This window comes from Phycodurus eques, chromosome 10 (genome assembly GCF_024500275.1).
Source record: "Phycodurus eques isolate BA_2022a chromosome 10, UOR_Pequ_1.1, whole genome shotgun sequence".
Taxonomy (NCBI): Eukaryota; Metazoa; Chordata; class Actinopteri; order Syngnathiformes; family Syngnathidae; genus Phycodurus; species Phycodurus eques.
The window spans coordinates 10,276,426-10,289,703 of NC_084534.1; the positions used below are offsets into that span (position 1 = coordinate 10,276,426).

Below are 13,278 nucleotides of genomic sequence, written 5' to 3' on the forward strand. Positions count from 1 at the left end.
AGTCATACAATCTTGCTCCAGTTGCAACATATATTGGAGTGGTAATAAAATGTTTTTTACACAAATCATAACGCTAAAGATGTATTCACACCTTATAAAGGTTAAATGAACAATAACTTAGATGGTTGATTGAATTTATTGCACTGAATTGTTTTAAAGTTGTATTTGAAACTCAATTTAACTCAACTTTATTTCTGAACAATTCTGTTTACTGTGGTGACAGCCTTGTAACTCCTAGGGTTCTTAAGAGAACACCATTAAAAAAAGTCACATATAATAAATATTTTCACAACTTTTTGCACCTTCAATGTGACACATTATCTGGACAACCCATTTGAAAAAAAAATGGAAATCTTTTCAAGAGAAGTAAAAATAAACAACAGAGTAATGTAGTTGCTTACGTGTACTCATGCTCTCATAACTCGGGTTACTGTATTTAAAATTAAACAATGTCATTTAGAAGCACTGACTCTGGACAATTGACAATTGTCATTCGATTAAAGGTTATGTTTCATATGCTATGGTATGACACAACAGATGACATTTTGATGGAGACACTAAAATATACTTGTTCAGTAGTACGAAAATTATATTCACATGTAGCTACTCACAATTGTATTGTACAATTTATCACCGTGTTCGTATTGCAAGGTGATCCGATGCAAAGAGACTTATAACGCACCTGGCATCTTCGAGCGCCAACTCTTTCCTCATGCCCGCAAATGTCTCCGCACCATTTTTTTTTTTTTTTTTAATATATATATATATATATTTTTTTTTCTTTAATGTCCACAACTGACCGCTCGGAACTGGCATAATATTTTAGATGCTACTTTCTGCTCCGCTCTTGCATCAATAGTAAATGATAGGGAGAGAGGGAAAAAAAAAGAGAAGAGAGTTTTGCATGCTTATGAACCGAAACGAAAGCTTCGGACAGTTATCATCAACCGTCTGTTACTTAGCTGTCCTAAAACATTCACAATCACATCATTTTTAGTTCTAATTGTCCCAAATCAGTCGATGAAACTTTGACCAGCTAGCTAAAATGTTAAATTAGCTTACCTGTCTTTGTGAGTTTTGTAGTGACGGATGAAGTTCGATGTCGAGTTGCAAGCCAGGTTGCCATCCTCTTTTTGCAGACTTGAATGACAACATAATCCTTGAATCTAAATTTTATTATCTTTGGAGCTCCTTTCATCGTTGTTCATGCAGATGGTCACACTGGCAAGTGCACAACAATGCAAACTTGGTTGCCAGGTTGGGGCAAATGACCCCCCTACCCTAAAAGCGATGACTAGTTCAAGTCAAATCTCTTGGCTACCAAGTCAAGTCAAGTCTTTAAGTATTTGGAAAGCAAGTTGCAAGTCATAAAACTGGCAACTCAACCTGAGTCAAGTCAATTGACTTGAGGCTCCTCATCTCTGATTTCAACCTCCATTGCAAGAAGAAATTTATTGCAAAGGTTGCAAACGTACAATAGCTCAAGACAACTTACTTCGAGTTGCCATCGGAAAGTTTGTAAATTTTGCAAATGCGGCACATGCATCTAATTTACAGTGGAGGTAGACTCATTTTGAGTGCTACTGCATTATGGATGTGAAGAGTTTTGTAGTACATTCAATCTTTTAATTCCATCTGTAAACAAAATACATATATTTTGTGTGTATGACTCTTTGTGGCTTCCCTCATACACACATTATCACATACACTAACACACACTACACACATGCACACCTGTGTGAAAGAAGAGAAAAAAGTGAGCTGGTGGTTGCTGGAGGCTCAGGGAGTATGTGCGACTCTTTCCTGTGTGCAGGAGAGCTTCGAGACTTGTTTACCCTTTGAGCTCCTCATTTACTCTCTGGAACAAAAGGACCACAAAAATACCACAAAAGGAACCACAAGCTCTATGAAAGCAAAGAACACAGTTTTAAAAGGAGACAGTTTAGAAGGAAAAAAAAAACTATGCCATGCCTTCTTCAGGATAAATATGTTCGATTGATTTTGTTGTGGAATACGCAACAATACATGTACATGCTCATTCCATGTAAAAGATGCATTTAAATACGTATATGATATGTAATCATACAGATGATATCATATCATAATAGATTTATAGGAGACGCTTTAAAATTTTTCACTCCCTGAAGTAAATGCTACTAATATAAAGATCGACAAACGCAGAAGACTTAATAGTAATTGTAGGAGAAATTATGCAGTGGATTTCTGTATGAGCCTTTTCACGTGTAGACAAGAATCACAAAAACCTTCTTGTGCTGCATCTATTGGTTATTTTTCTTAAAGCTGCAAAACAGAAGTCATACAATAAAACAATATACAATAGTTACTGTAACGTGTAATTTGTTTAATGTACCATGTGTAGTGCTCATGTTTACATTTTTGGGGGATTTTTTTATGATTTGTAACTAATGCTCCCATTGAGTCTAAGAAGTACACACAAGTGAAATTAATAGAACAGCGGCACAGTGGGCGACAGCACATCTGGCTCACAGTTTTGAGGACAGGGATTCAAATCCCGCCCTCGCCTGTGTGGAGTTTGCATGTTCTTCCCCGTGCCTGTGTGTGATTTCTCCGGGCACTCCGGTTTCTTCCCACATCCCAAAGACATGCGTGGTTGGTTAACTGAAGACTCTAAATTGCCCGTAGGTGTGAATTTGAGTGCGAATGGTTGTTTGTTTCTATGTGCCCTGTGATTGTAAAGAATTTGTAAAACTGATTACATGCTAAATTAGTTAATAGACTGCCTTTGTTTTTATACGTCTTGTATCTAAGTTAAGGTATTAAACTTACTGTTTAGAGGAAGCATCATCATAGGTTAAGTCTCCATTTTCTATTCTTACTCCACTTGATCTTCCTCTTGTTTTATAATCCACAACTTCATCGTAAATAACATTAGGAAAGCTACATCTAATCCAATAACTCTGATGTACAATGTTCTTTGTATGTGTTTTAAACTGCTCTTGTACTGCATACTACAAGCTATTCTTGAGCCTCTAGTCAAGCTCTCGCACACACATATGCGCACATTCAAGTTTGAGGTTGGACATTCTCACTGTGACTCAGACAGGGAAGCCTGTGAAGGTGTTTGCAAGTGATTCTCAGAGGAAACATGCCGTGGGCTAAGTGACTTTGGGTCTTCCCTCGAGTAATGAAGCAGCAACTCAAATCCAGACTGATTTAAAACCAGGTAGCAGGAGTCCCAAAGTTAAAAAAAACAACCATTTAATAATATCCTAGTGAGGAGAAGCGGCTCAGAAAATGGATGGATGGATAAAAATGGAATATTAACAGGCTGACAGTTAAACAGTAATGGCAGTCCTCTGTCTTTGGTCTCCTTCCACCCATGGAACAGATCAAAACCCACAACAATGTAACAGTTTCAGAATTCGCTTCCCACTACTAAACTGATGTACCGTATTTACTTTCAGTAAAGAGGAAAATGGGGGTAGATGTTAAAGAAGATATGAACTAGAAATGGAAACTTCACCAAGGTTCTCCTGTACTACTGTATTTTACATTAAGTATCTGCTCAATCGCAAAGATAAAAGATACACTGAGATTTACAGTATATCTGTATGAAGGCTGGATCAGTCGAACAAACCATTTTTATTATCTTTTATGTATTTATTTATTGTAGCCATTCTTCTGCCCGGTGTATGCAGAAAATGTGATACACACATCACTCGTCCTTTTTTATTTATTTATTTTTGCCTGCATGTTTTTATATGGTTTATACCAAGACTGGCAAAAACCCAAGACAGATACAGTCTAACATGCATTCCTTTTTGTTGTTGCTGTTTTTGCAATATACAATTTTTATTACTGTGCGTGTGAGTGTGTCACATGCTTCTTTTAATGTTTACTTGCACTGAACTGTCAGAGGAGAAATTTAAAATTCCAACTATTACGTAGCAATACAGCGGCTGAAATAAGTATTTAACAGGTCACCATTTTTCTCAATAAATATACTTCCAAAGGTGCTATTGACCTGAAAACTTCACCAGATATTGGGAACAACCCAAGTAATCCATACATACAAAGAAAGTAGAACAAATAAGCTCAGAAATTAAGTTGTCTAATAATGTGAAATGATACAGGGGAAATGTATTGAAGACTCCAACTGGTATTTATTTAATACTTTGTACAAAAGCCTTTGTTTGCAATGACAGCTTCTAGACGCCTCCTGTATGGAGAAACTAGTCGCATGCATTGCGCTGGTGCGATTTTGGCCCGTTCCTCCACACAAGCAGGCTTCAAATCTTGAAGGTTCCGTGGGCTTGTTTTATGGACCTTGAGTTTCAGTTCTTTCCACAGATTTTGATTAGATTCACTTCAGGTGATTGGCTGGGCCATTCTAGTAGCTTTATTTTGTTTCTTTGAAACCAATTGAGAGTTTCCTCGGTAGTATGTTTTGGATCATTATCCTGCTGAAATGTCCAACCTCGTTTCACATATTTACACACAATTTCTGATCTTATTTTTTTTATTCTTTCTTTGTTTGTATGGATTAATTGGGTTGTTCCCAACACCTCGTAAAATCTTCATGTCAATAGCACCTTTGAAAGTACAGTAGATTTACTGAGAAAAATGGTGACAATAAATACCATGTCACAACTATGTATTTTTATAAACACACTATAAATGACCATGTTTGAACATCAATTATTAACAACATTTAATTTAATTTAGAAGTGTGTCAAGCTAGTACCCATTCACATAAATTATTATGCCTACACAAGTTAAGTAGCTTTCAGTTTCAAAATGTTTGGTGACCCCTGATTTAGAGTGTCCAAGCCCCCCAGCAGAGATGTTATTGATATTAAATCACACATACTTTACCACTGGTTCAATAGCTCTGCCATCCAGGGGACTCATACAAATATTTTCCCTGGTGGAGTCAGTACTTCATCAGGAAGTTGCCAAATTACACTTTTCATTTAGTGTGAAGAGCCATATATGTGGCACATACAGCTGAGACTCCCAACCCACACGGCATCAGTAACAGCCCAGAACACTGAGGTAATGCTGAGTGTGCATCATACAAAACTGCAGGTCTGCTTACCTTTTGGCTTCGACAGTGTGTGAGACAGTCCTTCCGTGGCTGGAAAGTGATGGATCTTTGTCATGCAGAGAAACTCATTGTGTGGGCTGTATTATGTAAATTAGCCCCACTGGTACATCACAGCGGGCCAAATTTCTGAATGGCTCACTAACATACACATTTTCAGGAATAGGCAGCAGACAAAATGATGTTCTGTATTTGGTTTTTTAATTTCACAATTGAGGGTTTTTATATTTTTAGTGGCCACCTGAGAGAGAATATATTTTCTAAGTGCATTAGAATTGCAAAGTATGATTTTTATTTTTTATTTTTTTTAGTGATGATTTTTGGAACCTCTGTATTAAATAAATAATAATAATAATAATAAATAATTACTTTCTCTGGGGACTCCAGTTTCCTCCCACATCCCAAAAACATGCATGGTAGGTTAATTGAAGACTGTAAATTTCCCATAGGTGTGAATGTGAGTGCGAATGGTTGTTTGTGCCCTGCGATTGGCTGGTGACCAGTTCAAGGTTTACCTTGCCTCTCGCCCGCAGTTAGCTGGGATAGGCTCCAGCATACCCGTGACCTTAGTGAGGATAAGCAGTGTAGGAAATGGATGGATGTTTGAGACATGACCAGAGAGAGCCACTCCCATGCATCAACTTTAGAAGAAGGAAGTTACTTTTTAAAAAGTCATAGCTTTTACAGCTATTTGTCAAATGTGACAAAAATTGCAATTATGGAAATTTCCAAAAGCAACTGTAATTTAATTACACACCAAGTGAGGATAAGCGGTACAGAAAATGGATGGATGGACAAAACAAAACAATTTTTCATTTACATGTAGAGTGTAAGTCAATGAAGATGTAGTGGTACATTCACCTGACTTTCTTGCAGTCGCTAAATTCAGTTCCCACTCAGTGACGGTGTGAATGTGAGTGCGAATGGTTGTCCACATCTATATGTGCCCTGCGACCAGTTCATGGTGTAGTCTGCCTTTCGCCGGGAGTAAGCTGGTATAGGCTCCAGCGCTCCGCGACACTGAACAGGATAAATCGTATTGAGAATGGATGGATGGATGTTGAGTCCACTATGGACAGCAAAATGAATGTCAGTGTCAGGACAAATTGCTCATGAAGTATAGGAGACAGACTAGACATCTTCAATAGACTATTCAAGGTGGCCACATTATATCCCAGCTGCTGATTTTTGGATGTTTGAAGAAAACAATATACTGGTTAAGTCTGCCTATTCAATTAGTGAATGGGTTATCCAAGATTCTAATTTTCAAAAATATTATGGCGGGACACGCCACGTGACATTTTATGAAGAAAACATTCTTTCTAAACTGTGTAGCAGCCTGAAAAACGTGTTTTTTTTGGAGGGAGCCCTTATGTGATGTGGAAGCATAAAGTATGACTATCATTTAATTCTACATTAACAAAGGTATGTTTTACTTTATAAGCGGCACGGACCTGGGACACCTGTGCTGTGGCTACTAAAAATATATAAACTCTCATGTAATTGATGAGAGACCCAACTATTTGTATACAAGCAATTAAAAAGTAAGTACTGTACATTTCTGTTATCTTTTAGCACCCTTCCAATGTGGAGATCTAGAGACAGATAGGTAGATGTGATGCAGTGTTTGTCATTGTCAGTACATGGCGGCTACAGAAAGTTCTAAAAGAGGGGTGACATGCAGACATGTTCCTCCTCAAACATTATGTAGAGCACGACCTCGATGGAGAAGTTGTCTGCAACGTGTTTGACAACTCATGAGGGGTGTGGTCCTCATATCCGCCCTCACAAGCAGATTCCCTCCTGACAGCACAAACGCATTCTCTGCAGTTCTGCACTTTAAAATGGATCGACATTTGATTTGCATCTTGGCAACGCTGTTGTTTTACAACAGTGAGTTACTTGTAAATTTGACCAGAAATATTTTTACTGCCATGTTAATGAGGTGAGGGACAAATCCCACTTTGTGTTGTCATCCAGAGTTAACTGCAGGAGCTGGTAGAGTGCACGTAAGCAAAGACGGGCAGAAGATTGAAGTGAGTTGCAAGCCCTCTGAGGTCGGGTCCATGGTTATGTGGTTTCGAGTGGTGGACAAATCCGGCATGGAGTTCCTGGCATCTTACACCAACAATGGCATGCAGAAGTCAACGAGTGACTCCATGTCCCACTTCAGTGACCGAAGAATCCGTGATGACATCATCATTCTAAAGTCCTTCAGCAAAGCTCGTGACAGCGGCATTTACAGTTGTGCATCTCTAAAAAACAACCAGCTGAAATTCGGCGACATCACCCGACTGACAGGAGGTGAGTTTTGTTGTTGTTTTTAAATCAAGTTAAAACGATTATATGCATGATGATGATGGGACACCATTTGATAATATCAAACTTTTTCTTGATTAAACGATGGTGTGTCAAAACCTCCTGAGGCCCCCACCGTCAAACTCAATCCATCCACGACCACTTTACCCTGTGCTTGTGAGAATGTTACTAAGCAAGGTACAGTACATTAGTAATGTCACCCTGAGTCGTAACTCCCGGCTCTCAGTCCTGTGTGGATGGATACAGTTAAGTCAATCAATATCTTTTTTTATTAGGTCACTCCATGTTGTGTAATCCCATCATACTGATTCCACTAGCAGGCAGTTGTGGCCTTCTTCTCCTACTCATCCTCATTATTGTGGTGTACTGCAATCGTAAGTCCTTTTGAATACGTCAAAGATGTAAGTGGCAGTCCTCAAGGAGGCTATCACATCCCATTTTCATTTTGGATTCATTCCTTACACTTTAGAAAATATCTTCACTTTACTACAGTTTGAATGTTCTGTTTGTTGAATGTTCTGTTGCAGGTGTGAGGACACGTAGGTGCCCGCATCATTACAAAAAGAGGTATGTTTTATAATTATGTACTGTAAAAATTGTTATAATTTAATCTGTGGCCCACATTTTAGACAGACTAAGGTCATTGGTTTAAATCCACCTAACATGGTATTATGCTGAAATCAAATGAAAATGAATACCTTTCATATCTGGAATAAATAGGAATGCAAATTCAATTATATGACATACTAATACATAAATGTTAATTTGAAATTATATTTTGGTGTAATTAACAATTTCTAAATGTAATTAAGAATAAAATTGAATAGCTCATACCAGTAATAATTACAAATTGAATGTCTGTAAATTAGACTTTCAATATTGCTTCTCGACAAAATGAGATTTCAAAGGCTCAAAGTTGTTTTGACAAAAATACTAATAGAGGAAGATTAATCTGGAAAAAATATTAATTAGATTAAATCTGGAAAAAACGTGTTAATTACCTCAAGGATCTCTTCATCTAAATAAGCTTTTCTCTCTCTCCCAGGCCGCAAAAGAAAATTGCTCCTGGAAAACAGCAGCAGCAGCAGCACACTTGATCATTGTACACATTATAAACATTCTATTGTGTTGACATGTTCTATTTCAAAACTGTAACTAGATGCATAAAATAGTTAACATAATTCAAGTACTCAACAACTCCATTTTTACCACTCCCTTCAATGTAGTTAGTTCAGTTTTAGCGGTGATGAGCCTTTATTTGTAATAAATTGAGTTACATTATTTTTTGTTAAAATCTCAATTAGTAGTAGTCATATGGTAATACTTTATGCCCATTAATGAATGATGAGCCTGTAGACAGACAAAGAATATTTTATTTCAGTAGGCTGAATGTTTACTTATCCCAATGATTGTCCAGAATATTGAAATATGGATTTTGTATTTTATTTTTATATGTAAATTTCTCTCAAGAAATTTTAACTGTGCATTTGTTGACTGTTTAAAATTATATTGTTTTTTTAATAACCTTACTGTTTGTGATTTACAAATACCCAATTAGAATTGAATTTTTAACTTTGTATTTTTTTTAAATTATATAATATGGGGTAAATCTAAGAGTACAGTATTTTAAAATTCCTACATTTCCGATAGTAGTTATATATAAAATGAAACATCAAAGAGCACACAGACATTTTAATTAATCAGTGAATTGTCTTTATTTATGTTCCTTGTTTTGTCACTTTCTGATTTAAACAAACCCACTCATTGCTTCACTATCAGTCATTCGGGATGCTAAAATATATTGGTAGACATTCAATGGTTTTAGCAAAATAGATGATGATGTGTGTAAGCCCCCCAAAGTGAACAGGAAGTGGGCTGCTATACCTTTCTGCAGAGTGAAAAACCACCAAGTCAGGAGTTTTTGTTCCTGTTCAGGTTTGACACACACACACCCACACACACACACACACACACACACACACACACGGATCCCTTGCACGTTAAGAAAAAAAAATAAAAATGAAAAATGTTCTTAGCAGTATTTAGCCCACTCATCAAAGTAGCTCGTGTTTTTAATTCCTTTTAGGCACAAATGGTTTGGAAAATACACATCTATTGATTATTAGATTCATTTAGTGTTCCCATATCTAAAATATGTCACCGCTCTTGATGTGCACCCAAAAAAAAAAAAAAAACTGAGGAAGAAAATCTCTTTGTATTCACTTAACACATCAAAGCCCTTTAAAGTCATACAGTGTTTTTTGTTTGTTTGTTTTTTTATAGCGTAAAATCCTTTTTTACAGTTGTTTCAAACACCACCTTTGTTTACGAAGTGCAATTGTGGCAACCAGTACATTTTACAAAAATATATACTAAAGACCCTATGGATATTTCTCCAAATGGCATTTGCAAGAAATTAAGCCGCCTGGAAAGCTCTGCATATTTGTAAGTATTGTCCAAAATAAAAGTGAACACAGCTGTACACTAGCATCTTAATGGCACTTGAGCACATAATGATAAAAAACAAATTAGATTTGGATAAAGCATTGCACAACATGTTAATACTATACACTCACTCCACACTTCTTATGGAAGATGACTGTCAACAAGCTTGCACGGCCGTTGTGTTACGAGTGTGGCGTAGGATAGCTAACACATGACATGGACAACACCTTTCTTATACACAATGACCAGCAAATTAATTTTTTTTGGTTCCAGCATGTCTCGCCACGCAGACAGAAACCGAAAGCTCCTCATCCTTAAATACAAGTGAAACCAAGCAAACAATGCATGGTTGTAAGTGTGTGTGTGTGTGTCTAGGTTGTCGTTTAACTACTGTACATCCTTGATGATTTAATAAAATACAATCTCAATGCAGAATAGGGTCCCCGTGGGTGCGTCCTCAAAGGCCTCTGGAGGTCAAACTGCACCAGCAACCTGCAACAAACATTTATTTATTAATGTATTCATTTTCACTGATTATTAGGAGCAAACGTGCATTCAGCACAACCAAAAGATACATTTGTTCATTAAAAAATGTTAGTCTAAAAAAAATTTACATTAGATTCTTGACGTGTTCTTTAACTGTGTATGCGCTGCAAAGCAACCTGTAACATTGTGCCTGGATCCGGCCCCCCCTTCCATGTAACGACTACGCATCGTTTGTAGTAACATTTGGGAAACATTGTAACGATGCCGTTGGGCGTATCACAGGCTAATTTGTTACACTGAGGCGATGTAGAGTGGCATTACGTCACAATCAATGGTGGTAGAAAGGTCCCTCGTATAAGGCATCAGCAGCTCATGAGTATTAGACACAGTCCATCACAAATACAAATCATAAAATGTGTACCCTTGATGGTTGAGCTGGACGAATCTAATTATATGATGGTTTATACATTTTGATTGAAACATGTCAAAAACACAAAAAGTGATCCGTTTTTCAACAATATGCCTAAAAATTGTCCTCATTTCTGGAATGACCCATCAACAATCCATAACTATTTTGATCACTTAAAATGTGTCTTTGATAGTATACTATGGAGTGTTGAGAAATAAGAGAAAACAAAACCAAAAAAAACTGATGAATGCCACATTCTTCCTGAAGAGTGCTTGAGTTGAATTTATCAATTTGTCTGAACTGTTTTGTGATGAGATCCTTTGTGCCTGCAGTGTGACCGTACTACATTTCCTCTTCATCGAGTGCACGAATGACACAAACCTGACAGTGAGCAGCCTAGCTCTTCTTTCCCTGCTGTGTCGATGTTCGTACGACATCTGAGCTTAGCTGGCCAGAGAACTGGTTGTCGGCAGGGGACGCCGATGTGTGTTGTTTCTGGAAAACAAGGGTCAGTTGAAAAAAACTAAATACTAGGAGCGACACTCTACATGCAATCATCAAACAGGCATTATGCATTTATATGTATGAAGTGAAGCATACAGAAGAGAGTGCACTGCATGCAGCTGTGTGTGTAGCATCAAGCGCAGACAGGCTCGCAAATAGTAATTTGTTGCGCCAAGATAAATGTACATTGTAGCACATCTTCATGCAGCAGGAACGTTGCTTACTTTAGACTTTGACTTGCTCTTGCTCTGTAAGTAACAAAGTTGACACCTACGTCATGCTAGGCAAACACGAGGTCACTGAGGGGAAGATCTTTTAAGTCTTATTTATCTTTTAGGTCCTAGTGAACAACCTCTGGAGGGGATACTAACACTGTAGCTTTTTCCATTAGTTGTGCATTTATTTATGTTAAGTCATTAACAGGATCTATTATAAATATTATGTTTGAACCCCACATGACTCATTTCTGTTTATTTACCTTGGCTGTGCCTGCCTTTGCCTTGAGTGTTGGGTCATTAGGAAGGCGGGTGCCCGCCAGTGTGTCTGGAACAGGACAGGGCATGGGCTACCAGAGAAAAGAAAAAAAAGATTTTTAATGTCCAATAATTACGTTGAAATATGTCTGCCTTCAGCATTAATCACTGAGAAGGCACACTATAACACACTATAACTTAAAAGGGCCATAAAAACGCCAGGACCTTTTGTGACAAGACACAGAGGGCCAAGTGAGGGTGCGTGCTCTTACGTGTATATTAATGGTGCTTTACTTATATTAAGAATAGCGTAAAGAGTTAGTACAAAATGACTTCAATTCATCATGGCAAATTAAGAGAAACACACAAATGAAAAAACAACAACATAAATGTAAAGGTGTTACATGGGTTGCCCCATGTTAGGATGCAACAAATGATATGAAATGATATTCCGTCCTTTGGAATTATGACAAAACATGGCATGTCCACCATGTTTGTGGGGTCTGTTGCAATTTTCCAACCATTGCACGAGGTTCAGTTTGAATGCACAATAAATCAGTAATTCTTAACCACTGTGCTGTGAGAGAGCATCAGGTGTGCTGTGGGAAATGATCCAATTTCACTAAATCGGTCCAAAAATGATTATTTAATACAAAGAGTGTAGCTTTGTTCATCTATCTATGCCAGTGTCAAAGAGTGACAAGACAGAACAATTAAATGCTCTTCCATTAGATGGCGGAAGGTACAATTAACCTGTGTATCCGCCTTTTGCCATTGACACAACAGAATAATAGCTTTGTGTTTAACTAACAGGCCCACATTTCACACTAAATTGGGATGAGCTCATCATTATTTCAGTACCTGTACATGTACTTGTTCACTGTGATGGGTAAAATGCAGAGAACAAATTTCGTGTGCATGCATGCATGCATGTTCATGACAATAAAAGGTGATTCTTCTTCTTCGACTTTGTGACATTATTGTTTGGTGGTGTGTCGTGAGCTTTTCGAATGAAAATAAATATGCGGCTTGGCTCAATAAAGGTTGAGAAACATTGCTATAATAATTATTATTTTCTAGTATGTTCTTATAAGAACAAATATTGGTAATGATATTTTTTATTATATTTTACAGTATTTTTTAAATTTATGGCAAGTCAGGGTGATTTTAGGAAGGTAATCCCACTTTACTATAGTAGTTGTTCGAAGTCAGTTTTGTGCTACCTTCAAGGGCTCCGAGTCAAGCACAGGTGGCGTCAGCTCCGATGTGCCGAAATCACTGGACAGCAAATCCAAGGCTGTCTTATCGTCCATAGTCTTCAACAGGGGAGCAAAGAATGCAACATGAACTTAAAAACAGTATATATGCACATCATATCCATGCATCATCGGTGTGCTGTGCAAGGGACTCACCTTCTTTGGTGTGGCGTCTGTATTAGCCTTAGCTTCAGCCATTTTCTTTAAAAAGGAAGTTGATTAAAGTCATATTGCATTACACACACTGAATACAGTACTTGATACCGTATTTCCTCACATAGTCACCTAGGTTGTTCATTT

At 37.4% G+C, this 13,278-nt stretch overlaps 2 protein-coding genes across 18 annotated transcripts in view; one reads left to right on the top strand and one right to left on the bottom strand.

The window, feature by feature from the left end:
- The first annotated feature begins 6,856 nt into the window (after positions 1–6,856).
- cd8a (CD8a molecule) lies at positions 6,857–11,251 on the top strand. Its single transcript, XM_061688202.1, has 6 exons — positions 6,857–6,979; positions 7,067–7,389; positions 7,489–7,582; positions 7,681–7,779; positions 7,933–7,972; positions 8,451–11,251. The coding sequence occupies exons 1-6, from the start codon at positions 6,931–6,933 to the stop codon at positions 8,500–8,502; spliced, it is 657 nt and encodes a 218-aa protein (XP_061544186.1). The 5' UTR covers positions 6,857–6,930; the 3' UTR covers positions 8,503–11,251.
- cast (calpastatin) overlaps positions 9,102–13,278 on the bottom strand; it is a 41,580-nt gene continuing 37,403 nt past the window's right edge. For 16 of the 17 annotated variants that reach the window (XM_061688193.1, XM_061688186.1, XM_061688198.1 and 13 more), the window contains 6 exons: positions 13,135–13,179; positions 12,946–13,038; positions 11,728–11,814; positions 11,474–11,497; positions 11,127–11,240; positions 9,102–10,342 (listed from right to left, as the gene is read on the bottom strand). In XM_061688193.1, coding sequence (XP_061544177.1) covers positions 11,142–11,240; positions 11,474–11,497; positions 11,728–11,814; positions 12,946–13,038; positions 13,135–13,179 — 348 coding nt within the window. In that variant the 3' untranslated portion in view covers positions 9,102–10,342; positions 11,127–11,141. The remainder of the gene's footprint in view (positions 10,343–11,126; positions 11,241–11,473; positions 11,498–11,727; positions 11,815–12,945; positions 13,039–13,134; positions 13,180–13,278) is intronic. The other variant, XM_061688187.1, reaches the window with a different exon arrangement.